General features: G+C 47.3%; 1 protein-coding gene across 1 annotated transcript in view; it reads left to right on the plus strand.

Moving 5' to 3' along the window:
• Positions 1 to 4,456: 4,456 nt before the first annotated feature.
• LOC118511778 overlaps positions 4,457 to 27,233 on the plus strand; it is a 33,223-nt gene continuing 10,446 nt past the window's right edge. The window contains exons 1-2 of the mRNA XM_036055284.1: positions 4,457 to 6,006; positions 25,633 to 25,806. Of these exons, the coding sequence (XP_035911177.1) occupies positions 25,633 to 25,806 (174 nt within the window). The 5' untranslated portion in view covers positions 4,457 to 6,006. The remainder of the gene's footprint in view (positions 6,007 to 25,632; positions 25,807 to 27,233) is intronic.

A 27,233-nucleotide genomic window follows, 5' to 3' on the forward strand; every position in this document is an offset into this window, starting at 1 on the left:
ATTTGCAAACAAAATGAGGTAGATAGTTTATCAAAGTGTTTCCAAATTAATTTTTAAATATTTTTATATGTTTTATATATTTTAATATATGATAAATCTTTAATATTGGATCAACCTACTTCTGTTGTCAACTGATTCGTGTAAGTTGCCTACAAAGAACTACCTCAGGCGTTCCAATGTTTCAACAGCATTTTTAATTAAATTTTTTATGTTGAGTTAAATAAGTGGTTGAATGGTAACTGAGCTCCTTTAAGATACCCAAAGAGCTTTTCATGGGCTTAGAACGCTTCTTGGAGATAGTTTTTGGCATCAACGTAGTGTAGTCGTAGTGTCGAGCGTATTCCGACTCGGTACAATAGTCCTTAAATTTAAAAGCCGGGAAATGATGATCGAAGGATCGCATTGATGCATCCAGGGAAAAATCTTTCCGGAGAATAATCCTGGAGGTAATGTTTATATACTGGTAGAGCTGTCGATTACAATACATTAGCAGGAACTGTGAGTGACTCTTTCGAAGAAATAGCGATTATTTCTGAGGAAGAAACAATTGAAAATCCCATTTTCCGTCAAAAAGCTCTTCAGCATCGATATACTGTCTTGAGGATCTTCCCAGGAACATGAAATTGAAGTTCAAACCAAGCACCCGGCTGGTGTCCAGATGCCCAACGGTATGAAAATTTGGCCAGCTCTCATTGAAGCTAGTGTTTGGGTACCATGTGACAAGTCAAATTGCTTCCAATGATAGCCCCAAGCATGCTTGAAGTTATGACCCCAAGATATGTGACTCCTGAAAGTCCAGATAAATAGGTGTAACCCTACTGTCATGATCCTGAATTCTATTATAACCATTGGCAATCGATGTTAGAGAAATAGGTTCGTAACAGGTGTTCTAGTTTCCGGAGATGTCTTGAGAGTATTATTGATAACCACTAAGAGTTATGTACTAAAATCATTTGTATTTCTGCATCCTGATGGAGTTGCATCATCAAAAAATTCTACCAGAGACTTCTTATCTAAGCAAATTCTTGGCCCGGACATATCCACTGCAGGGAACATATTGTCTCCATCAGTATGCCTAATGCACCGGCCCCTGCCTTTTCAGCAGGAATCCGTTTCATAATCCATTTGACTAGCAACGCCCACTTGCCCCGAATCATGCAACTGCTGGGGTAGGCGAACGGGGTCAACATGCTCCTACGCCGACCTTGATGCTCGAGCCCACATTTGCTTCGACGTGGGAGCCCCCAGCCGAAGGAGGATGCCCACGACCACGATGGCTTACCGTGTGTGTGTCTGCTTTTTTCCACCCCTAAACCACACTGGAACGAGGATAGACGACGTGTCTTGCGTGGGCTTAATTACTTTATCCGCTGCCCACGGACCCGGGGGGGACTGGCTTACGCTACGGGGCTGGTCACGTGGTAGCGCAGAACAATCGAAATGCTGGCTACATCACCGGAACTGCAGTTCCACCACACCTTTGCCGGGGAAAAATGAATGGAAGAAAATCTTTGGGGGATTAGCAGCAGGGTGGGCTTGCCGTCTTGCGCCCGGTCCGGGTGAACAAAGGTAGATGGCATAACCGGTGCGATACGAGATATGACAGCACCGCATCAACGTCCCTTTGCGGGAGGAGAGTATTCAACATTATGCTCCCCTCAATCAAACCCCAAAAAACAAAAAACGATGATGGCACGTGAAGCATGAAATTTGATACCAACCAATCCAACGCTAACGGGAGTGTACCGGATACAGCAAGGAAAAAACAAAGGTGCAAGCAACGAAAACAGCCAAAAGCAAACAAATTCCTGTAATGGGTGCGCGTTCGGGGGAAAAAGGCCGATAAAGGGAAAATGAGCGGGTGCGGTCGGATACTCCCGGTTGGGGAGTATCGGGAAAATGTCTGCCTACCTTGCGGTGTGTTTGATGCGACGGTGGATAAACAAAGGCCAATTGCCACGTATGAAAAACAATTTCCCTATGAGCAAACAGTAACAAGCGATATGGCTTTAATAAACAAAAGGGAGCAGCAGTAGGGTGCAGCAATTAATTTGCTTAATTGATTTGCTAAAACATTGGAAAAAAAAGAAACGGACAAGTTGTTTTTCTTTCTTTTCTTCTTAATTCTTATATAATAAAATAATAAATAAAGAAGGAAATAAAAAAAGCGAACAACAACAAGCCAATAAAAATATTGAATTAAACTTTAATCCCTGGTGCACCTTCCAGGACAGGTTTTTCTTTCTTGATAAATCTCAGTTTATGGTCCAAGGCGTTCGGTATTTGAATGCTTCAGCCTGCTTGGACAACACCTTCCCCCCCGAATATGCTGTACGGATTTATTTGTCTGTGTGTTTCAGTCAAGCAGCAGATAATCCGATTTTGATTATTATTAGCTACTTCTTGGGCGCTGGTTGTTAAACGTTTAAATGGTTTCTGGCTGCTTAGTGTCGGGTGTTTTTGATACGTAAATTTCGACTGGATGGTTGCTTTTATGGACTCTTTCGGGGAGGGGACATTACGAGTGTTGTTAGCGATTAATAAGCAGATAGGTTGGCTTCGAAATGCGCTTTTGTGTGAGCTTCGGATAATGATAACGTTAGGTGTTTTTAAATACTTCCTAGAGTTTTGTCCATGAGACTGTTATCCTCAGGAGTTGTTGAACAAACAAATTAATTGGTTATTAGTTCTGGAAAGCTACAAAAGCTTTGACATTAATTTCTGTTCCATCTTTTAGCAAAAAACCAATCACAAAATCTCCAGGAAGCTATTTTCTTTCTTTTTTTCCCAGCAGTTCATCACGGTGTAATGCAATTGTCCCTAAAGCAGTCATTGAAAACACGCGAAATGCATTTTGCAAACCTATTTTTGCAATGGTCGCTCTATAAAGCACGAAAATTGGCTCATTTGTCTGATTGTGCAATTGGGGGGGAGGGTTGGAATTTTCGGACCAAAAATCACCCCCAATACACAACAGCAAACGGGAGCGAAATAAAAGATGATTGGCAATCATCACCAACAAAGGGTGGGCAGCGAAATAGGGGGGAGGGCTTGGGCGAAATTGTTTTGCGGTTGTCATGCGCCATTAATCCAGCGTCAATCTAAATTGGAACATTATGTCAAAGGCATACGCATGGCCAGCTTTTTGCGCGTTCGAGCTCTTGCACCACCCCCCTTTAGCCTGCCATTTACGTGCATAATGGTGACAGTGAGCGGTGGCAGTGACATCGCTTCAGCTGCGCTGATTGTTGGCTAGTTTTTTGCTTCTGATCTACTGGGTAAAGATCAGTGTAGAGGTCTTGCGTGGGTTTCCACGCGGGAGTGTGACAGTGAAGTTGCCACCGCCAAGTGCATTCAGATCAAGAACCAAGACATGCTTATGAGGGAGTTTTTTTATAATGTATTCCACGCGACACTGTTTGGTTGGAAGGGTGTCTGTTTGTCCCCAGTCGTACATATAAAACTCCCTGTGACTGTAGAATAACTCCAAGTATGATGAGTGGATCAACAGGCACACGCACACACCGAGACTCAGATCTTAATGGCACTGCAGGCTTCGAGAGTGCAAAGAGACCAGGCCGTTTACAAATATTATTGCTCACCAAGGGGAGAGGTGCACGCAGTTTTTATTTCTGTCACCGTCGTCGTCATACGATGGCTGACATGGAGAGCCGGAAGCTTCACTGGGTGGACAAATTTATGGAGGCAGTAGACCACGATAAACGTCAGGTTCATTATGAAGGTATCAAGAGGAGAAAAAGAAATCTGTCTGCCCAGAATAATTGACTGTTATTATGGTTGTTGGATATTTAAGTTCTCCATCTTAAATCTCCCTTTCAAACTTCGAATTTTAAAAATTTCTATATTTAGTCATGATAATCAATAGGAAATTAGAAGAAATCAATTTAATTTTGAAATTTTCAATTCCCTGAACAGCAAACCTATTTAGAACATTTTTTTTAAACTTTAAACTATTTTAACTATTGTTAAGTAATTCTTTATCTCACTGCTTCCTCAGAATTAAACCAGGTCCGTCGTGAAATATTCTGTCCTCAACTCAAACTATAGTGCATCGCTCGCGTTAAAATCGATGAAACCCTACGCATGTTATAATTGCGCATATAAAATCGAGAGAGAGAGAGAGAGCGCGCGTGAGAGTCAATTAAAAGAATCGATGAAGAGCTGAGCTGCCTGCCTTTCTCTCCCCCCCCTCCCTCTTGCTTCAACCTGCTTCCCGCATAGCACCATCCATGCACGTTAAGCGTTCTATGCTGTGCAACATATTTTTATGTTTAAGCTGCATTCCATTCAACAGCAAGCGAGCACAGAGAGAGCGAGCGAGAGAGTCGATGAAATGCTAGGAATCGCGAGCGAAAGACTCGCACACGCACAGAGAGCGAGAGTGGCAGTCGCTCACAACCAGCACCACATAACCGGGCTAAGCATGCTTCTCCAGCTAAGCCATCTTCATTCCTCTTAAGTCGATTGGAACGCGTGGAACGGTGGCGGAATCGGTGCTGCGCGCGTTCAACCAACGAACGATTTCAACGAGCGAACAAAGTTGTTTATTATTTCTCTACACACCCTTTGCCCGGGATCCAAGTGTGCTGTGCGTGTCATCGTTGGGTACGCGGAACGGAAGTGTACAGTGCAGTGCATGGTGGTGGTTCTATAATTGGAAAAAAAACGGCAAGAGCTGCTATCAGGGCGCCAAACGTGCAACAGACGCCCGATAGTGGTGTGTCGAGGCGCCGCCAAGTGCATTCAGCATATCGTCCGGCTGCACACTTTATCAGTGCAGTTTATGTTTGCCTTCTGACCTCTGTCGCTCGCTGTTACAAACGTCCCCACTGCGTGCGCAATCGACGCGAGGGAGCTGCTGAGCTGTCGGCAGCAAATGTCCTGGAAAGGTTTCAGTGAACAGGAAAAAAAAAGAAAATTGTATGTTCCGTGTGTTCAGCCGGTCGGGTGTGGTTATTGAAAACGAAAATAAAAACCCACAGATAAGGTGCTCCGGTGCTGCGAGAGCTAGTGGCTGGTTGGTTGGATGGCGGTTGCCTTCACGTTCGATTGTGTTCGATGCTTTTGCTATGATTGCTGTGACCGGTTCGGCACTGTTTGCCCGGTCGTTCCGCAAAAGAAGCACCACGAAACATGAAACAAAGTGAGTGAAATTAAAAAGCCAAAGCGTGCCAGCGTGGGCCAGTGTTAAAACAGAAGCAGGAAGGCGAAGAAGAAAAAAACGGGCGGCCCTAAGTGACATCGAGAAGTGTAGCGCACCAAAAGGGCAAAACAAAGTTTGGCATTTATTTGTTTGTACAACAGATGGTGAGAAGATGGTGAAAATCGCAATCGGAAAACCGGCACGGTTGGTTTTGTTTGCCGGAAAATAATAACATATTTGTGGAAGTAGCACTTCTGATGATAGCAACCGAAAGCTAAACAGTGCTAGCAGTGGTAGTGTTGTGTGTCGTTCATTGTTTTCGCAAACGGGAAAAAAAACGCAATCGAAGTGAAACATAACAATCAAACAGTCAACGAGAAGTGGAAAAGGTAACAAAAAGTATAAAATTAGGAAACGGTATCGTGCAATCAACTTTAATCGAGCATAAGCAATAGATGTGTGTGAGAGTGCAAAGAAAATAAATTAAAAAAAGAAAAAACCCCGCACCGAATGAAGGTTATCAGAACGGAAGTGCAAAACAACATAAGCAAAGTGACCAAAGAAAAAAAAAAATCACTCTAATTCGTGCTTTCTGATAAGGAGGATCTGTGCAAAATATTGTGTACGAATCTCGCTTATCGGTGGTGATTAACACGGAGAACAAATTGTTGAAAAATTACATTTAATTTACGAATCTGGTGCACCGTGTGTACTATCAAAAAGTCATCACCGGCATCAGTGATCTTCGGCGGACGCAACGTGCCGTGACTTTGACAAGCCGATAATTAAGCGGTTAGCATCATCTGGAGGAATAGGCAGCTGTCCGATCACAACCATCTAAGGTGAGTCATCTATCGCTATTGCTCCGTCCGTCCATTTTGTGCCATATTTAGCAATGATCAACCCGGTACTTCACACCAAGCGCGGAAGCTGAATCATCTCACTGCTTACCGTGAACTGGCTCGTGTAACGCGTGCCATTCGCGAGTCGCGACAACACCTGCAGCACTTCGCGTTGTCTGCCGATTGAGCGCCACAGTTATGACATCGTCTGCGGTTTTCGTATCGTGGTGGAATGTATTTTTTGTTCGTCTGTTGGATCAGGTTAAAAAAAAACCTCAAAGGTGCTATAATATGCGTTACCGCTGAAGCAGACAGGTCCTAAAACTAAAGAAATCTGAGAAGGTTGAAACAATGTTACCACAGAATGGTTGGGGCGAAGAACCATCGTACGCCTTCACCCGAAAAGGCAGAAAGAATGTGTGTATGCGGTGCGTAATTTATGGGTAATTTATGCGGGGCCAAGAATTCCACCCGACCCCGAACGATCGACGAAGCGCCGAGGTTAGAACCGCTGCGGTGGTAGATTCACCTGGCCGTTTGTGAACCCAACGTTTGCAACACGCGAAGTTTTGATGGTTCTGGCGATTTTATTAGAAGAACTCCCTCACCGGATGTAGCGCTCTCGCTCGTTTTTCCCGGGCAGCCGACAACCGAGCGCAATAAAACACAGGAATCTCTCGATCTGGAGGATGCCTACGGATGGCTTTCCGCTGGAGGTCGATGTCTCTCTTGCGATGTGCTCGTTGTTACTGGAGCGCGTCGGAAACGGTGCTGGACAGCGTGTGTTGATTGAATAAATTACGGTGAAGCATTATGCTCCACTTTCCGAGCGACCCGCAGACCACAAAGCATGGTCTGCGACCAAAGTTTGAAGATTCGATTGCCCTGCTTCGGCATACTTTGTGAATGAATTTTTCCACCAAGTTACTGTCCGACAAGAACAAAGGCTTCGGAATTGTTATTTAAACATGTCGTCCTTTTAGTCGCTTTTGTTCCTGGAGCAATATTTGTAAATCCCCACCACATCTCTCGCCCGGGGGAACGGGCTTACCCGAATCGTATTTCAAAGCAGACACCGTGTTGCTACATGCGTGCCCTGTGTGATCTCCTCCTCAAGAAAGAAGATCCATCAATCCATCAAAGGGATCGTGGTAGCGTGGAAAATGGACGCCCGCAGTGAGGCTGCTGCTGCCGCCTTTTCGGGTGTAAATAAAGCCGTGGCCTTCTTTAATTGGTACCGCGGCCGGCAAGTGTTGAGTGGCAGCTTCTTCAGGGCAATTCCTAACCCCCTTTTTTTGATCGTGCGCTACATACGCCGTACCAGGTGTTACACATCCGCTTCGTCGAGAGTTCTGACTGCATCGGTCCCATGACGTGCTCGAATGCGGTTGAAAGTTACGCAAGACGCGTAATCGGTGCAATCGACCGAACAGTTAACCTTCAACCTTTGTTTGGTGAAGATCGCTCGTAAAACAACAACCCAACAATCGATCGACCCTTAGATGGCAAACTCGCACGCACGCAAATTCGGTGGTCGGTGGCCTTGCAACTGCGCACCACAAAACGCGCGCACACATCGGAGCGACCATTAATGCGCGCGATCAGCGAAGATGGACACCGCAAATGGACAATTCGAACGGGTTGGAATGTCGAAATTGGAACCACCTAAACTCGGCGCGTAATTACGGGACGGTCGGGTGATGATCGGATGCTTATAGTTACAATGCGTTGGAAGTGAAGAAGATTCTGAACAGCTCTTCCGCACTCGGACTGCGTTAATGGTGCGGCTAAACGATTCCATCGGTGGTTACGATTTCTAATTTACATCTCTCTCAGCCCCGTTTCACTGGGAACGTTTTGGAAGATCTCGGGTATTGGGAGTTAACTGTTGAAGGCGCTTGCCGAGAATGAGGTCCGTTTCGGGCCCGGACCTCCTTTCCGGTCATTTGTTTCAACTTCTGACCTGGCGCTTCTACGGATAGGGGTTCCGTGTGGTGTTGCCTTCACTGCAGCATCCAGTTGATGATGATCAAGATCATCATGATGATGGGTCAAAATGGACATTGGAATGTGTTCGGTACGGAGGCCGAAAGGCGGCAAGTACAGTACAGGCGATTTGATATATTGGATTCTTGGCCGAGCGAACAAGGGGCTCTCCCTTCAATTATCGATTCCGATTCCGGGTTCGGGGTAGATGTTGAAGATCGTTGGTTGTTTTTTTATTTTTCTTCTGTTCTACCATTTTCTCTTCGCTGGCTTGGGAGAAAAGCTAAGGTAATTATTAAAAAATTCCTATCCTCTAAGTGGCATGACTTTTCCATTCACTACACGAAAACTCATCCACTTCTGGTTCGAATGGTTGGATTCGATGTGCTGCGTACGAGAAAGTTGGCTCCGGGTGGCCATGATGGTTTGGTTGCGTTCTTGAGGCAACTTGAGTCTTCCGGGTATGCACGTGTGCATATTTTTCGGGCGAAAAAGCGATCGGCGCCTAATGACGGGCGGCAGCGATCATCAGAATCTATCCATTGCCAAAGTGAATCGAATTGGCTCATTATGTTCTCAGGCAAGCGAAAGTAAATGCCTTAAATGGCTTTATCGGGTTTTCGTCTTGTCATCCTCCGTCTTGGGTGATCTATGCCTGAGGTAGGAACTGGATACATTTAGGGCCAAAGTGATTACATTTTGCTAACTTAAGCCCAGTCCTGGAGTTTGCAAATCACTTTCATTCTAACTGGCCGATCTACCGTGCCATAAAGCCAGTTGGACTTTCTATTCCCTGAAAAGTCCAATTCCCGGGAACACCGGAAAACGGCACTTGCTGTCGTAGCAGGTCGCGACTTTCCAGCTCATCGATTGTCGAGCCATTTACTTCCTACTCGATACTTGCTGGTGCGAGAACTAACTTCCAACCAGCAGTCGGGTGACAAGCAGTAGTAATAAAAAGGAATGAAAAGAATTTGAAAATAAAACGTCTAATTCCGAACATCGAAGTGTCCATTGGTGGAAAGCAGCAATGCACCATCGGAACGCACAGTTGGATTGTGCCGGGTGCGCCGGAGAAGTGTAGAAATGTAAATTATAAATTGGAACTTCCTGTCAACCGTTCTCGCCCGTTCGTCGCAGTGAAGTTTGTTTTTATTGTACGGATTTTCATGTCACTCGTGCTGACCCGGCGAACGAAAGGAGCGAAGAGAGACAGAGAGACTTTGGTGTATAGACGCCGTAGGTCGAAGCCCGGTGGACCCGTGGACCGTCTTCTAGACCGGTCGTTGTGATGTCCCATCCGCGCCGGTCGCGTTTCGTTGACGATTTAGACAAAATTTCGAAGGTTTTCCCATCATGCCAGAGGTGACAACGGTGTGATTGTGTGTGTGTTGTGCCCTCTGGTAGTAAAAACAAAAAGTAGGAAGGAATTTCTTCTCAAATTCACCCGAAAAAGTTCGCCTCCAGGGATTCGAAGGCAAGCCGTGGAATCGAATCGAGATAGTTTGAAATTTATCGATTTCGTTTCCGTTCCGATCGTTCGGTGAGGTTCAAAAGTGGGAGAAGGTCGGGTTAAAGCTGGACAAGCAAGCGAGATCAACACCCAAGACAATGTATGGCGTACCAGCGTGAGGGAGACAGAGCACCAGGGGAGGGAATTTTGATATTAAACATCTTTACGATCATAGCTTTTCTTCAATTTCTTGTCGGGACTTTTCTTTGGCTTGTGGGGCGAGCTAGGCGGAAGTCTGTTACACGCACACGAACACAAGCGGAATGGTATTCCATCCACACACACACGCACGTACACTTCTGGAATGCCTACAGAACGTTTCGTGAGTTTTTTTTCGGGTCGGGTGATGATGAGGCTCCAGCACCAGCAAGAATCAGCTGCGGGAGGAAGCGGACAATTCCACTTGATTATGATCGCGAACCACGGTAGAAAGCTGATGAAGATGACGATAATAATGATTGCCCCGTCTCGTTGCGCACGGTGCTAAGGTCGGTCCATACGGGGGGCAACTCCGAACGCTGGTAGCATGAAATGAAGCTCGGCTTTAGTTGGCGAGATGGATTATTAGAGCGGCTGTATTAGCTTCGGAACGATCATCCATCCCGTGCGCGGTTTTCGGTGCGGGAATTATTCTAATGATCGCTCCGATTTGCTGTGTGTGTGTTCGTCTACCATAGTCCACCAAATGCGCCTCCACGCTACCAGAGGTCAAGGAACGCGTGAAGTCCCGTTCGGGGGCACCACATTTTGGCAACCAAAACCCAATCTCGAACCTCACGCAATCAACCCGGGAAAAACGGAAAATTGCTTTCTTTCGGTTAGGTTTAAGGGTGACTGCCAGCGCTTCAAAGGCGGCGAGGTGATCCTACCGTCCACTGGTGAATCTGGTGATGATTTATGAAAATGCTCACATTTCCTTCCCGCCACGATCATTAGCAAGCATCCAGAAGCTCGAAGAAAAAAAGCACAGGAATCCCGGCTAAAAGAGATAAATTTTTGCAACTGCTTCTCCTATTTTCCATCAAGGTTGATGCTCTTGTTTTCGGTTCCATTTGTGTCCGGGTCCGGGGTGGCTCATTTTACTCAAACTTTCCAACTGGAGTGGGCAAAAAAACGATTGCTTCTAGGCGAAAAGTATTTGCTGGTTGAATGTGTGTCTCATTAAGGCTTGCCATTAATCACCGTGGTGGGTGCGAATTTCATGTCGGCTGCATGCATTTTCCGCGGGCCACCATATTTGTACAAGCAGCTTTTCTCAAGGTGAATGGATAGATGTTTTTTGCACACAGTATCTCTCTTTCTCTCTCTCTTCCTCTCTCTAACACACCAAAAAACACATCGCGCTTAGGATGTGATTTATATTATGCTGGTCTGGTCTGCTTACTCTCCGCTCGATCACATTCCCACATATGCTTTCCGGTTGCAGTATTCGAGCAGCAAAAACAAAAAAGAAACAAAAGCGAGCATAAAAGATAATCAGTGAGCATTATGGAGCCCACCAGGAAGAGCGAAAAAAAGCGAGGAACCCACCACTGGAAACGAGAGCAGCGTTACAAATGGAGATGATGAAGGTGCGACGGTATTCCCAATTTCGCTGTCACACATTTATGTGCCGGTAATGTGCCGGAAATGGGCAGAATCCGTAAGCTAAAGAGAGAGAGCGAGCGAGAGAAAGGAGGGTGGAATTTATGTAGATGAACCAGGGAAAGGTATCGCACCACCTAACAAACAACCCCGGAACCTGGAATGGTTTAATCCCGGACACATTTGTCCTCGGGTTTAGGGCTGTACGAGCTCTTCAAGCATTCATGGCGCGAGTGACTTCCGTTCTGCAGACCAACGTGTGTGTTTGTGTGTGTGTGAGTCCATTTCCGAGCCCATTTATCTGAACCGAATGTGACACTCTGCTTAAGGTGCCCGCGCGGATCATCATCATCATTATGGTGATCTTCTTTCATCGTTCTTCACACCGTTCGCAGCATCCGGGACCTCCCGGGATTCTCTTTACACCGTAACACGACACACACACGCTCTCTCTCTCTCTCCGGCCAACCCTAGACTCCTGGATCCTGTAATTAACTGGCAGCGAACAGGCAGAGAAACCACCCGCAGGTTACTTTCGGGGTTTTAGGTGACGCTTCTGGGAGGTATCGCCCCGATCGTTCAAGCTTTCCTGTTCTAAATTTAATCCTTCTTCCTTTGAAAATGGGGGAAAAACAGCTGGCAGGGACGCATCTCTTCATTCACACACTTGCTAGATATAAGCCGAGGAAGATGAGGTACACTCTGCGTACAATGGTCGCCCCTATTCCCGGCCGGATGTTAAAGACAGGAAGTGTGATCAATTTAATTCCCCTCCACATTGTGTTGCTGCGCCATTACATTCCCTTCGGTATTAGTACATTCGATGTGCGATTGACAGCTGATTGGGTTTTTGCATTTCACGTCACCCGGCACTTAGTGGCGCACTCTAGCTCCAGCTGTCAAGCGACGATAACGAGCGATAAGACGATGGTGGGAAGGATAAAAGCACCGGAGCTAATTTGCGTTTCGTGCATCGCTATTTTTACTAATCGAAGTTTGGTTGTCCTCACCAGCCCGGTGAGAGGTGAGCGCGCTTGTGTGTGCCAAAACAGTCGCAAAATAAGCGGGTTCCGTGTTGATCGATGTCATTTTCCGCACATTTTCCGCTATCAGCTGAATTGGGCCATAAGAAAACGCGAACAAAAACGGCCTCGGCGTGGTGCAGTAACAAACATAGCCTGACCCCCCCCCCCCCCCCCCCCCCCCGTCTTTTCGTAATGGTGGAAGTAATTTGAATGGAATTTGTGCCGGTCCATGGCTTGTATGTTTTTCGTCACCGGAAAATAGGTTCACTTAAGCGAAAGTGAAAATGTGAGCATGAAAGAAAACACACATGTGGAGAGACATTGAATTGTCTCCGTTTTTGGGGCTCTTTTTGAAATTGGGGATGATTGAGCAGAAATCGAAGCACAGGGCGCAGGTGAACTGGGTTGGGATTTTACTTTCACTGCCGCTAGAGCTTTGACGGAACTGCCTAAGCCTAACAATGGGCGGTTGAGTTTTGCGAGACTCGATTGATTTGCTTAAAGCACAGTGGGATATCGATCGTAATGGATTACTTGTTACATGTGGAACATTATGTGGGCATAAGGCTAAGTTGATCCAGAATATCGCTGTTTCGGGGGTTTAGGGTTACTGAAAAGCGTCTAAATAAATGGTTGCATCATGGTATATTGAAGTTTTCATAGTATGGGAATTGGAAGATCTCTAGTCTAGCCCAACTTTCATGTAGTACGGAGATGCTTTTCGAATGAGAATTATCAAGCATGCCGTTGAGCTATCCTATTCGTTGGGACATCCTAAACGATAAAGTACTTCTGGAGTGCATCCTTAACGTGACTTCAATCCAGCCAGCTTCCACGTTAGGCCAATGGTTTCAAATGAAACGTTATTCTATTATTTTAATCTAAAAATCCAATTAAACAGTGTCTCTTTAAATTGAGATCGAGTAAAACCGGCGTCTCAATTTATTCAGCCACTTTTCTTGAGCTAACACGCCCTCGTTTTGGCTGCACGCGCCCGTCACGGTGCGGCTGCTGCTCGAACTGGCTTTGGTAAACCCTTACCTTTCCCCCATATAATCGTTGGCGCGGAAATGGAGATGTACATCCATGTCGTTCCAATCAACGTTTCCTCTCCCGCGATTGCCATTGCTTATTTATTCGTATTTATTTTGCTTCCAACCTCGTGTGGATGGCACTCCCAGTGCGGCACAACGCATTTGCAGCAGCAGATGTGCGTGTAGGTGAGCTGCTGTTGTTCTCCCATTTTATGCATTTCGACTTCGATCAAACTCCATCCCACGCGTCCACAAGACTCACCCCCTCAGTTCACCATCGCGCCGTTTCAAATCTTAAGCCGGTACGGGAGCACCCGAGCGTAGAAATTACTTAACAAAACAATAAGAAGCTAAAACGGCAGCGACAGCGTGCGCATATGTTTAGCATGAATTTGCATAGCATTCTGCAGTCGGCAAATGGGGTTGGGTCTGGGATGTTTGTAGGATTGGCGATCGTACCACTGTGGAGCCCTTTGCCCGCGCGGGGAACGAAGGTACATCTGGAAGAAAAGAAGCATAAACACTCACATACACACGTACAAACAAACGTCTCATCCTCGGACGGGTCGGATAGGGTCATAAATCAAATCAATCGCCATAACGGCCCCGCTCGACGGACGAACGTGTTTGCACAACGTGGTCTCCTCGGACTGCTCGGCCCATCCTCCTCACACTCTTGGCAAACCAAGGCAAAAACCAAAAAGGGAGTTTACGTTGCGGTTTTGTGCGTCTTTTTTGCCTCACCACGCTCTGCCCTACGATGTTTGCATTCTCATCGCGAACTTTGTTTGCTAAAAAACCGCCTCGCGGTTGCATTCTAGGAAGGGTTCCTGCCGGTCAAGAAGGAATCATTTTTTGTTGCTGCTGTTGGGCTTTAGTTGGCTGTGCCGTGTTTGTGTGTTGCGTCTGATGTTTGTCTAACCCGATCCCAAAGCGTTTCCCGAAACACTGTAACCCACGGCATAACCCCACTATCGACGGTGGCGACGACCACGACGACTACCGCTTTGGGGCCGCTTTTGTGGAAAAGTATCATTTTTCATGAGTTCGGTTAGGAAGCAGCGTTATTCGCACACACTGAATGGAGTTTGAGCAGTGAGCAGGAAGAAACATTCTTGCAAAATCCATACTCGGTCATCAATCGGGTTTCGGTTTTCGCGACACTCTCTGCGAATATGAAACTCGAATCGTGGCCAATGCGCGCTGACTGTTCTGCTCTCGACCCCAACCAAGCACACGTTAAACGAGAAAGTCATTGCCAAATGAAATTTGAACGGGGGTTTGCGGGTAGCCCGAAGTGCCGGTTTCACAACATACAACTCAACTGGAGCAACAATGCCGACGAGAAGAAACCCTTGGTAGCAAGCGATGGGATCCTTAAGCTTCAGTGTTGTGCTTGGCCTTCAGAGTCAGCAAACTCAGCAGGTTGAAGCGGCGGATACAAAGGGATTTTGGGATAGGGAGTTAATCGTTTCGGAAACTCGCTGTAGCGTGAATCGTTGATTCGAATCCTTTTCGTTTGACGATTGTGGATGAATGAACCCGCTGAATGAACTTACACGATTTGGATGATGAACTCGAGTGCGACGAGTTCAAGGAATTATGGTTATGAAATGGAGAATTGTAGCTGGATTATTGGATCCTATCGCAATCGTATGTACCTTGTGTTCTTACCTCAATCATTCTTCACAATTGTAGAACAAAGAATGCGTCGTTAAACAAACATTCTGAAGCGTTGTTGCCCCTTAACAATGACTTCACCACCTGCATTAATTTAAATTCTTAACCAACGCAAGGGTCTTTGCGCTGTCTGCACTGGTGATGCAATTTTCACCTTCCACCTCACCAAAAAACTGCAACAACCCTCACACAAAAGGCCAGTGTCCAGCCAACCGAAACCGGCTCACACTAAAACCCTTACCTCACATTCCAACACATCGGTACGCCGTGACACCGTGTGGACGTTAAGCATGAACATGCGTTCGTACGTTCGCCCTTGTCCCACCGACTGAAAGCATGGGAAAATTTTTGGCATTGGCAGAAAAAGGGTGTTAAACACCAACTCTTCAGGTGACCCGGTGCACCTTGCTGCGTATATGCACCAGCTGACACCGAACGTGAAGGAAACGAACGCAAAAAGGACACTCGAATTACTCGAATTTGGGTTTTGGGAATGGTAAATGCAGGGTAGGCAACTGTCAAGACTGGTGCACAACGGAAGCGAGTACTCTGGAATGTAATTTAAACTAGCTTTCCTATGTTTGTTTCTGCTCCGAAGCTTCCCATTGGGAGTTGGGAGACATTAGAATTGTCCTCCAGCGATCCCCTGAAGAGCCTGGGAGCATATGCTACCAAAGAAGGGGAAGGGTTTGTGTTTGTTGGTGCTGACAGCTTGAAATTGCATCGTTACGTCCAAGATGTCTCGACCAAGATGTCTCGACTATCAATTGAATGCTGATTTGATCATTCCAATAATGGTCCCTTGAACCCCTTGTCCAGCTACAAAGCCCCCAAAACAAACTCCACGATCCAATCCGGTCGATAACCGAATGCCGAATGGAAACGGATCTTTTCGCTCTCGTCTGTATAAAGATGCGGCGTCAGCGTACATTTGCTGTACCAAACTCCGTCAAGCGCAAATCCTCAATGAAAGACCTCACCCCGGGTAGCATCCAATCTCGCAACGATAGGGCGCCGTTCGTACCATTGTAGAAGATCTAAAATACGATACTTCCGGCTTTTCATTTTTCCATCGAACCTTTTCGTGTGTGTGTGGGCAACTTCCTCTCCAGGAGAACATTATGGGTTCTGCCGGAGTTTATCCATGCCATACATACGTGCGTCAATTTTTCAGTGTCCGCAACGGGATGTAAACATAAACAATGGACTCATCAAAATCGGGTGGGTTCCTCCGCCCTGCTCAGCATTCCGCGTTGGACATTATGGCATTCGGGCTTCCGTGTTTGGGTGTTGTTTTGGTTGTGCATTTTCATATATTCAATAATTCCCTACATGGAGTCGGCACCGCGCACCCCAGGGACTCGCTGGGACCCTAAAGGGAACTTCAGCCACACACACAAAAGAGTTCCGCTCAGAACGTGCGGATGATGATGAAAGTTCTAGTGCCGTATCCGGAGCGAAACTTGCCGAAAAGAACGCCATGACGTTCGGGTGCAAGTTCGGCGCAAGGGTTAACGGGCTGCGTAATGTTTCCGGTTTATTGCGCCCTCGGTCGGTGGGAGCTGCCGGGACCGCATGGGAGGGTACAGGGCACATTTTTATGTTAATTTAATTGTAAACAATCGCGTTCCATCAGTTACTCAGTTCCGCTAGAGCGGGAACAGGGGACGCAACTCTTTCTTTTGGGTGCTCTTTCTCTTTTCGAATCTGTGTGTGTTTTGTTGTTGTTGTTGCGTGCTTTCAATAACTCGCGCCGGAAGCCGACCGGTCGGAATGGGTGGGGATCAAATGGAACTTGACATTTTATGGACAAAACGTGCTGGTAGTAAACAGGAAGAATGAGAATTATGCGCGAGGAAATCATAATTTCACCGGGAAGTCTGCTCTGTCTCTGAGAACGGATAAACGAGCTGCTGGACTTGGGCTGGAAAGAATCCGGTCCCGACCTGAAGGGCAGGACCAATGGAGCTCACCGGAACGGAAGCTGTAATGCCGTCGCCAGTACTCAACCCAGCGGAAAACTGTGAAGCTCAATCAACACACACACACATGCTTTACCGAAGACCACTCCAGTTTCATGTCATCCGAGAAACGAGTCGGCAGGTTGTCTATTTTCAAGCGTCAAATGGTGGTCCCCGGTAGCTCTGAGCGGTTCTATTCGCAGCTTCCGCTTTTTTTTGTCTCCCTCGTTTCTTGCTCTGCATATGACAAGCGCTAATTAAAACAGAAAAGAAAGAACTAACCATACCGACCACTCCGGGACTCCCGAGCAGCCAGCAAACCACAGTCATCATCTTTCGCTCTGATGGCATCCTTCCGGTTGTATGGGGATGCTTTGATATGTGCGTTCTGGGTTTTCCGTTCTGGAACGCACGCTCTGTGTGTGCCGCCGCCTTGTTCACTGGAAGTGACACTCGATTGAACCGGCAGCCTTTGGTGGAACGGGTCGTACGTTTTGGCGGTACTTAGCGCTGCAAGGTCTTGCAGAACAGGCTGAAGCAAAGAGTTCAACAGATCTCACTCGGGTCCACTTGGAGTAGTTGCAGCTCAAACAACCTCATCCAACGGTTTTGCATGCACGCTTTTGTGTTGTTGCGAAATATCTGCGAGGCCTCCACCGAACGGTAGCACGGTGTGGAGCCTCCGGAGCGGATGCAGACGATCGGTTTCATCCGCTCGACAATCCAATCCACGTTGGATTTTGAGTACTTCTCGCAGCCCTATCTCGAGATAGTAAGCTCATCATCATAATCATCCCCATCCAAGTCCCTCGGGGCGGGAGAGCACATCGATGCCCCCCAGTGCAAGGTCGCATACGACGGTGGAATGTTCGCACCCTGAACCGGGATCTTCTGTTACCATTCGCCAAACAAAAAAATCAGCACACAGTTCATCCGCTGAGCTGTAGGAATTCTATGTATCTACCCTACCCGATCTCGATCTCCAGCGATCTTGAGACTCGTGGGGGAAACGGGTTTAAAAATATTTATACATCCACCAAGGTGTTTCTGCTGGGCAGGAAGATGCACACTAGGGTGTCCAGCGATCGGTCCTGCCAGCGAATGCATAATGCGAAGGGACAGGTTAGCACGCACACGATCATCGACACGCGCGAGATATCTTCATCCGTGACTTTGGCGTTGGAAAGTAGGTTAAATGGCTTCCGCTCCCGAGAAGCTGAGCGTGATTAGCGTTCGCATGAGTTATGCATCCTCCCGTGCCTCCGGTGGTATCTGGTGGTATCCGAATCGATCGCAGAACAAAGATCTCGAGGTTCGCCAGGTAGCGCCATTTATCATTAAAACGAAGAGGAGGTTTTTTCAATTAAAAATTTGCCGCTTCATATCGTAACCTCTTTCCAACGTTGTCGCTGGCTGTCTTTTGCCAATCGCGTCAACCTCATCTGCCAATTGGAAATGACCTTGTGATAGGAGGATTGCGGATTAAAAAAGAGCCCAACATAATCTACTTCCCATTGCTTCTCCACCATCGGTGGCAATTATTTTCCGACCATTTCTCATCATGTGACAAATCGTCCTTTTTTTAAATCGTCCCAATACAATGACAATTATTCGTCCGTCCGTGACCTCGATTTCCGCCCGGACCGTCAGGTTCCCATCGGGCAACTCGGGGCACGTCCGGGGCAAACAAATTTATTTGAAAGCAGCAGCAAAAAAGCAGAGAATGTAACCTGCATTCAATTGTGTACGGTAGGGATTCGGGCCTTTTTTGGTTTGGTCGAATAAAAAAACTGTTCCTCTTCTACTTTGCTGAGACATCCTGTTTTTTACGCTCTCCCATCTCTATTGTAGAGGGTTTGTCCGTTTTTGCTTCCTTTATCCCGGGGTTTTGGAAAGGGATCGTGAGTGCATCCAGAACGGGAAAGCATATAAATTCGGTAAGGACACATTCTCCCGGAAGCATGGCTGCAAACCGATTGCATTCGACACAAATGGGCGTTCGTGATCGTACGGAAAGGAAGCTTCTTGATGCACACCCAAAACTAGAGGAAAAAGCTGTGCAAACGAACAAAGTCCAAAGCCTGGACTGGACACGGTACGAACGCTTGGACACAAAGCTTTTGCTATTCGGAGTCGGGTATGTTTGGATATAATATATCCCTGCCTCCTTGCTGGTGCTTTACGGCCAGGCCAGCATCTTCGGGTGCAGTGAAAATCGATAGCAAACATTTTCCCAACCCCTCGGCAATGGGAACTGTCGAAAGCGACCCGGTGAACAAATAGAAGAGCACAAAATCGAAGGCAATAATACCATACTGCTGCTGCTGTCAGCAGCTTTGCACGTTGTCATTTGCTCGCGAGATGAGCGTTGCATTTGCAAGCGATTTTCGATCGTGCCATGGTGCTCCCGGTCCGGTAAAGATGGTAACATCCGGAATTGGATATGATTGGTAAGGGCGGTAAGATGCCATTATGAGGGGATGCGCATCCGCATCTATATTGAACAGGCGGCACCGACCATCATTAGGCCCGGTGATTCGCGGTCTTGGTCGTTGGCGTCTTTGTTCGAGGATCGCGTTTGGGAAAAAGTGGGTGGTGTGGTCACTTTTCCTTTCCTTTCGGTGATGCCGCTCACCGTCCTCGCTTCCCTCCCACTCACCTGAAATCGTGCGAGCTTTTGTTTTGTAGCATTGTTTAATTAGCCGCACTGATGAGGTGGATGTGCCTGAGAGAGGCAATAGTAAAAGTGGTTTCGAACGTTGACTGTGGGAAAGAAATCGTTTGCGGTTGTGGTTTAAAGCTGAGTTGGTTTTTAAATAAAGCAGCTTAAATTAGTAAATAATAATTGAAGAACAATTGGACATAAAATTATTGTTAAAGCAAGGTTTGAAAGCGAGATATAACTTATTCATGGTGGCCAATTAGTAGATTGAAGGATTGTGAGCGAATAAGCAATTGAATTGGTTTGTATATCTCTAGATGATTAGACGAGCACAATAGAGCGGGCTAAACAGTGAGGTCTCTAGCGTTTTAGAACTTGAGCATAGAGTATAAACCTGATTAGCCCATAGACTGTCAGATGAAGTACTCGATCTTCAAATGAACTTTAAACGAGCTTAGTAGATTCTTGGGATCAAGGGAGTAGCACAAGGATTTTCTCTTTCCAAAATAAGGATTAAAACATTGATGAAACGAAGCTCGTTATCGATTTTTAATCAAGGGCAATTTTACCATTTCTGATGCTAGATTTTCACCAAAAAAAATCAAATAAATGTAACAAAAATCCTTTATCTCGCTCCCAAGAAAAGCTTGTTGAAGCACAGTACAATCAAAAATTGATTGGAAACGAACTCAGCTTGTCATGCCAGGTAGCCAGAATCGGTAACGATTCGAATCACATCAGTACGCTTACACCAGCAGTTACAAGATGCAGTTTTAATTGGGAACGGTGCTGCTACAGATTTACGATGTAATCAAAAATGCATCATTTCCGGATGCAGCCCCAGAGATCAACGCGTTTGGCGTTGCATAAATGCGTACCATGTACCATAAATCGCTCCGATTGGAAACGAGGAAGAAGCGAAAATACAGTTTCAGGGGGGGAAAACGCGATTGAGCTGAAATTATTCTGTTTTCACTTTCACCCCGCCATCTCCGAATCGGCAAGCGTGTGTTGCGTCCATGTGCTAAGTATGTGGTCTTATGCTGAAATTAGTAATGGCTGAGGGTTTTGTGGACGAGCGCTGTCTGATGCTCTGTTTCCGAAACTCTAATGAGAATGCCGGTTGGCCGGCTCACCGTTCACTTTCGTGCGGCGCAGATGGATATATGGCACCGGAGCACTAGGGCCAGGAAATTGGACACTAATTTCAATTCATCAACACTCTCTCTCTTCCTCACTGGCACAGACACAATAATGCACAGCTTTTTCGGGGGGAGGTTTTGCCTCGAACTCGGATGAAGTTATCAAGTAAGGTTGCTTATTTTCCTGGCGTGAGATGGAGGGCTCCATGTCGGAGGGGGGTGTAGGTGTGGGAAAACGAGCACCAAGTCAATGCCGACTTTGTGGATCTTTTTGTGCAATGGAAGACAATGTGACTTACCCGCCGCTTTTGCATCATCATGATCGTTGGCTTCTCAGGGAGCAGCGGTGAAACTCCCGCTGTTTGGTGACTGATGAAACAATAGCAGCGAACGTCCACGTCGTCCACTTCCTCGACGAGCACCTTGCGTGACTGGCCAAGGTTTAAGTCAACTCCGGACGTGGTCGTCGCCGGGGACACCATGGCTGGTGACACTTCTAGCCAGCACACGGCAGCACGAACCGTCGAGAAGAGAACGCACCGAACAACACCGATGCTTACCGATTGTTCGCCCAGCAAATGTGTTTTATCTTCCTTTACTGAGCTCGGGTTGGGGGAGACTTTACCAAGCTTGCTCCCATCGTTTGGGCAATGATGTGGCCATTGTAGTGCGCGTTGGTGCGATTGTTGCGTGGCACCGTTGTGTTGCCGACGGAACCGGACAAAGGTAATGGCAAGATTCGTCGGAGATTTCCCAGCGCTTTCAGGGTGGTGCGCGGGTGGCCTTCTTTTCCTTCCAGTTTTTGGCTTCCAGCCGGAGCAGGAGGTCATACGAGGTTGCTGGCACGATATTAATAAATGAGAAATAAGTTTAAAGACACTAAAGGCACTCACACACACACAATGGGCAATGGGTGCGCGCTGCGATCCGAATGCCGAGATGCCGTTTGGGGTTTTCCCAGACCCGGGCGTGCAGATTTCGCGTGTGCGTTTTTATGTGAGCCAAGCGACCGGGGATGGGCTTTGTTTATTTGTCACCATTGTGAGCTTACCTGGGAGTTTGGAACGAGTGGCGGATGGTGCAGGGGAGACAAACACCTGGCACACTATATAGCAATATACTGTGTTGTGAAAATGAGCATTGTGTGCGAGTGTGAGCGGGAATATTGTTCTGAACCGAAAGAGCTTTTTTATGCCCGGTGGTAGATTCAGTTTATAGCAGAGAATTGTAGAGTGACAGCTAAGTGTACATGCTGTCTGTTGGTGATAAAATGCAGTTTTGCTCACCTGCTGCTGCCGTCAAAGGACGTATTTTGATTCCACAACAACGCCATTTTTTTATCTTCAAGGGCGAATAGTGCAATATCAGCGAAAATGTCAGATTCGCTTTTTGATGCACGGCAGCTCTACTAGGGTGCGAAGTGCCTGTATGAGTGCTTTTGACAGTAATATTTAATAGCACGCATTCTCGGTGACAGCGCTTCTGACAGTTATTTGTATGCTTCTGAAAGGCTTTAGGCAGTTAAAAATGAATTTCCCTCTTTTTTCCTCCAACCCTTCCGAAATCTGACCTATCGCGGGCATCGGCGCTGTTTTATCAAAGGTTCTAATTTTTGAACGCGGTTCCCGAGCTTATCTACCTTTATGAAGGCATCTTAACGCCACGCTGCAATGGTCGTTAGTCTTGTCTGAAGATTAGAGAGCCTCAACGCCACTCGGCGCTGCTTAGTGGCCCTCGAGCACGCGTTCTTGAGCAAGCAGTGGCCACCCCGAAAGACTTCTTCACACGATTGGGGCATAAGAGCGACTGACGAGGCCAGTGGTTCTCTGGAGGCCGCAACGTTGAATGAATAATTATTGCCTGCTTAACAAGTTCTTCACCAAGCCTGGACACGGGGCAAGGTGTTGGTGGTGGTTGGAGCGCCGGCTGCTGTAGAACAAGTGAAAAGAGCAAGAATCTACATCTTCAAACTATTCTGCCCGTTAAAAACACACAAACACCACGTTCTCGCCGTGTGCCATTCGGTACGTCCTGTCTGGCTAGTGCATAGCGTTCAAGGGTTTTCGTAGAATGACCGTAAATTAATTTAATTAAGTGAGATGGCTACCAACACCCCCCGCATTGGGGCCTGGACTGTCTTTACGAACCCAAACGCATTGACGTCCCCAGTAATGGGTGGACTCGCCGTGAAGCGAGGGAAATGGAGATGATTTTTCTACCCTGAACAGGTTTGGAATGTGCCCAAGTCTTCCCACTCCAACCAAGAATCGATCCGCTGCTCTCCTCGCGCTGCAGACCATGGATGAGGAAACGATTCCCAAATTTCCCATGAACGCCGGGCCGCGATCTCACCGCAAAAGGGCTTCCGGTTTCCTTTCGTTCCGGATTCCTGACATTACGCCTCCTCCTCCCCGAAATAGGCAAAACAGGAAAAACCCCCACTGAACCGTACACCACCACCACCACCACCACGGCACGGCTTCCGTTCCGGGGCCGTTCTAACATTTTGCCATTCTCCGTTACGGATCCGACGTGGTTCGTTGTTAATCAACCGATAACGCATCCGGTGTTCTATTGGAAAAGGTTTAATTTCACGATTTTCCGGCCCAATGTTTTGGTTGGTTGCGGAGATTACAGCTAGGGGGAATGGGGATGAGTGAAGGTTTTTGCCGTAGTACAGGTGAAAACCGCCAATGCCCCCGAAAACCCTGAAGCCCCGAAGCCTAGAAGGCAAATTTTATCGAAAACCGCACGTCGTCGTTGTGGTTGTTGTTTTTGTGGCCTTCTCCATCCGCTGGACGCTGGCGGCCGGTCTGGAATTCGTCGAATCAAGGCGCATATTTACATATTTGGAAATTTGGGAACCAAACGCCCCTATCGTTCCCGAAGCTCCAGTAGTTTTTTTTTTTGTTGTAGGATGGCCGTCGACTGGAACATAAGGGAAGTGGTTAGTGTGGTGACGATGGGCTCAGCCATCCGGTAAGCGAGTTTAGACCCCCGAACCCGAACCGACCCGAACCGACCATCAACCGGACGACGTTGTTTGGTGGCTTTCCGGTGTGGCTGCGTTGACTAGGGCATCACATTAAAGTAATTGAAACCTGCACCAAAATCTGGCCATATTTCGGGAACCACTACTTCTACTACGTGTGAAGTTCTGTCGAAGGTCACTCCGAAACCCTCCCGTTGCATTCGATAACTAGGTCAGCTAAAGGCAACGCCATTTGGGGGCAGATTTCGGCCATCCTTTCGAACCGATAAACAAATCCACCTGACTTTGCAAACGCTCTCGAACGAGAAAGCTGCCCAGCATCTGTTCGCAAATCTGACGAAAATTAAGCCGGAAACTATCCAAACAGCTTGTGCTGACAAGCCGAGAACTATAAACAGGCCGATGGCGGCCCTTTTGGTTGGTCTGTAGGTTGCATGTGATGACAACACAGAATACCCAGCCAGAGGGAAACTTTGGGTGAGATCGAAAATCTGGATGGAGTTGAAAAATCTTAAACAAAACATTCCCATCCGAACCGAAAAAACAGACATCAGAGGATCAGCAATTCCGAGGAATGCGTGTGGATGGGCTGAACCACTAAACGAGAATTTCGTAATCATGTAGAGCAGCAGCGTAGAGCTGGATGGATACCACACCGACTGCAACGGGATCGTTTCCCGTGCTGCGAGCATCTTTCTAACCGCTTTCCCTAACCACACTTCCTTCGCCTTCCGGTCACCGTCGTCGATTCGCTTAATGAGGATTCCAGCGAGTTGACCGCCCGGCATCGACATTCTTTCTAAGGTCGTTTTCGGAGACGCCAGCCGGAGATGGACACAAACTTAAATAGCAGAGGTGGATGAGGAAACGCTTCCAAATCACCGAGCGGAATCGTGTGAGGATCATGATCATCATTCTCTCAATCGTGAAGATCTTCAAAGACTCATGTTATACTATCGTTGGACTTTATTTTTTTTTTCGTTCATCTCATCTTTTTTGTTGGATCATTGGAAGATCGGAGAGTGGCCTATCTTGCGGCTATCCATTTCCTTTCTGCTTTGTGTCGTTTCGAACTTTTGTCGCCAGTGGATAGAGATCAGTTTTTTTTTTTGGGGCCTTCTTCGCCTCGTGTGTATGTTTGTAAGCCCTCAAGCCCGTATGTTTGGGGCTTGTCTAATTTGGTTGCTGCTTCTCGATCGTCACCAAATAAGAGTGAGAAGAGCGAAGGGAAAAAAAGGAAGCATTTTAATTAACGTAAATCGTCACGTAATGGGTGCTGGCGTACGTAAGTTGCGCAACTTACGCCCGGGAATAGGAAGTGTTGAACGAACACACGACCGGGTGCTTCTCGGCGCGACCTACCACGGTGTCGAGGAGTGGCGATCATGACGATGATGACATCGACCGAGCCGTGCTAACGGTGGCGAAAACAAAGTCGTCACCGGGACCGTGTGGCTGAGCAATGAAGTGAAATTCTTGTGTGATTCGTCTTGGGAGGAGATTTAATGTGTTTCAACTTCCGCGCTCGTCTATCAATCGATTGATCAAACGATCGATCGAGCTGGTGGAGATTCTCTACCCGAGTCCACCTCACCGGTGAGCTTGCATAACTTCGATTGTGATCGTCTTTAGCTATCGTCATCAGACTCTAACGGCAAAGAATGGCAAACGGGATATCGGATAGTTATCAGGCCAGTGTTGCCAGCATCTTGCAGCATATTAGCAGGGATAAGTGGTGGCAGTAGCAGCAGCAGAAAGAAAAAAAAAACCGGGCCAAACGGTGAATGAACGGTGATCGGAAACTTGATCATCACCGTCATGCGCTTGGTGGTGACGTCCGATAATTGATCAATTAGCTTCCGAGACTCACCGGACAGCTGTGTCCGGTTTTGCCAGCAGTGCCGACACACCTGGCGATCTCGTCGACGGCGCACACGCATCGTATAGCTAAGCAAAAATTATCCATCATTACACACACGCCCGGTCGGCGTCCCAGTTTTCAGCGAGCGTTGGTCTAATCGGAATCGATTCTTTCCTTTCTCCGCAGATGCTGAAGCACGTGCAGATCTCACCGATGCGCAGCCGGGCAGATTCACTGTCGATGCGTTCGTCCACATCCTGCGCATCGTCCCTGTGCGGCAGTCCGGAGCCTCCGGGCGATCAGCTCCGAAGCCACTCGAGAGCATCGAGCTATTCCAGCCTCAACGAAACCATTCCGCAGGTAAGCGTTTCGCAGCACGTAACCCTCTAGATGCAAATTCAATTAATCCCAACACGAGATAAAGAGAGAGAGAGAGAGAGAGAGCTCGGACCTCGAACAACCTCTCTGAAAGGAAAAGGCGATATGAAAACGTCAGTCTAATTGCGACACTGCCATCATAAAGCCACGTTTGGCCACGGAAATGCTGCAAATTCTTTAAAAATGGTTCGCTTGATTTGTGGCACACCGCCCGCACTTGGAGGGAATTTGTCCAGCGGTTGTTTTTTTTTTTTCTATTGTTGCTGAGCATTCGGTACTAAACTTCATTATTTGCTCCACCGCTCGGTTCGCCAGGTTCTCCAAATCTCTCCGGACGCTGTCCTTGCCAATCTTCCAATAAGCTTTGCCTGCTCTGCCCCATAAGGCCCTAGTTGCTATAGCTGCTGATGATGATGAGGTGCTCATTAAGATGAAGTGGTTCGGCACCCAATTTTTCGAGGCTGGCTTTGACGGCGCAAAGCTGCCGTTTCCGTGCACTTGCTGGAAAAGCTTACCCCCAGTCCATCTCCCCTTTCTTCTCGCGGTTATAAGTTTAGGGCTTTGGCAAGAGGACTATAATTATTGTCATTACCCGAGCGGTTGTTACACACGCGACACTGACTGTGGGGGTAGTTGTTGGGAGGATTAGGGTGGAAAAATTCTGAACCACAAACAAACCTACACACATACATCTCAACTTCTCCACTGTAACGCAATTTGTCGACAGTGGGTGATGGTGGTGGTGGTGTAGTGGTGGTTAGCAAATCATCTTCATTTTAATGAAGTATTGTGTTAGTTTGGCTAGCGACCTAGCATGCGGGAAATTTTTCACCCTCCCGTTCACCCCCGCTTCTATTATGCCTCCCCCAACACCAAACTCCCACAAAAAGAAAAAAGAAAAACACCCCAGTGAGGGAGATTGTATAGATTGCTTATACATTTAGACTCTCACAAGACGCGCGCGCCACGCGTATGCTTCCTAGCGATTGGTTGCACCATGCGGGATGACCAGATTTTCCACAGAAACAGCGGCGCGTAACCGAAAGCAGCGTTTTCAGTTTTCTTAATAGCAAACGAGCGAGTAGGATTGGAAATCAACCCGGTATGAGAATTTAATGCAAGACGTTTCGCACACAAGACCCGGTGCAGTACGGCTTTTGACGGGTTCTAACTGTGAACGTTTGAACGTTTACTTGGCAACAGCGTTTTCTAGCAGCGTTGGCAGGGTACGGCAACGGTTTAATTAAATTCTGTACGTGCCGCACGCTGTCGGCAGTACGATTGCTCAGGGGTATGCAAAACCACCGTTGTTCTGGGTAAGAATTTTCAACCCCTCACCCCCTCGTGTGTGTGTGTGCGTGAAGTTGCGTGTCGATGTGCAACTATTCAATTCGCAAACACTGCACCAG

The sequence above is a fragment of the Anopheles stephensi genome, chromosome 3 (genome assembly GCF_013141755.1).
Source record: "Anopheles stephensi strain Indian chromosome 3, UCI_ANSTEP_V1.0, whole genome shotgun sequence".
In the NCBI taxonomy this organism is placed as follows: Eukaryota; Metazoa; Arthropoda; class Insecta; order Diptera; family Culicidae; genus Anopheles; species Anopheles stephensi.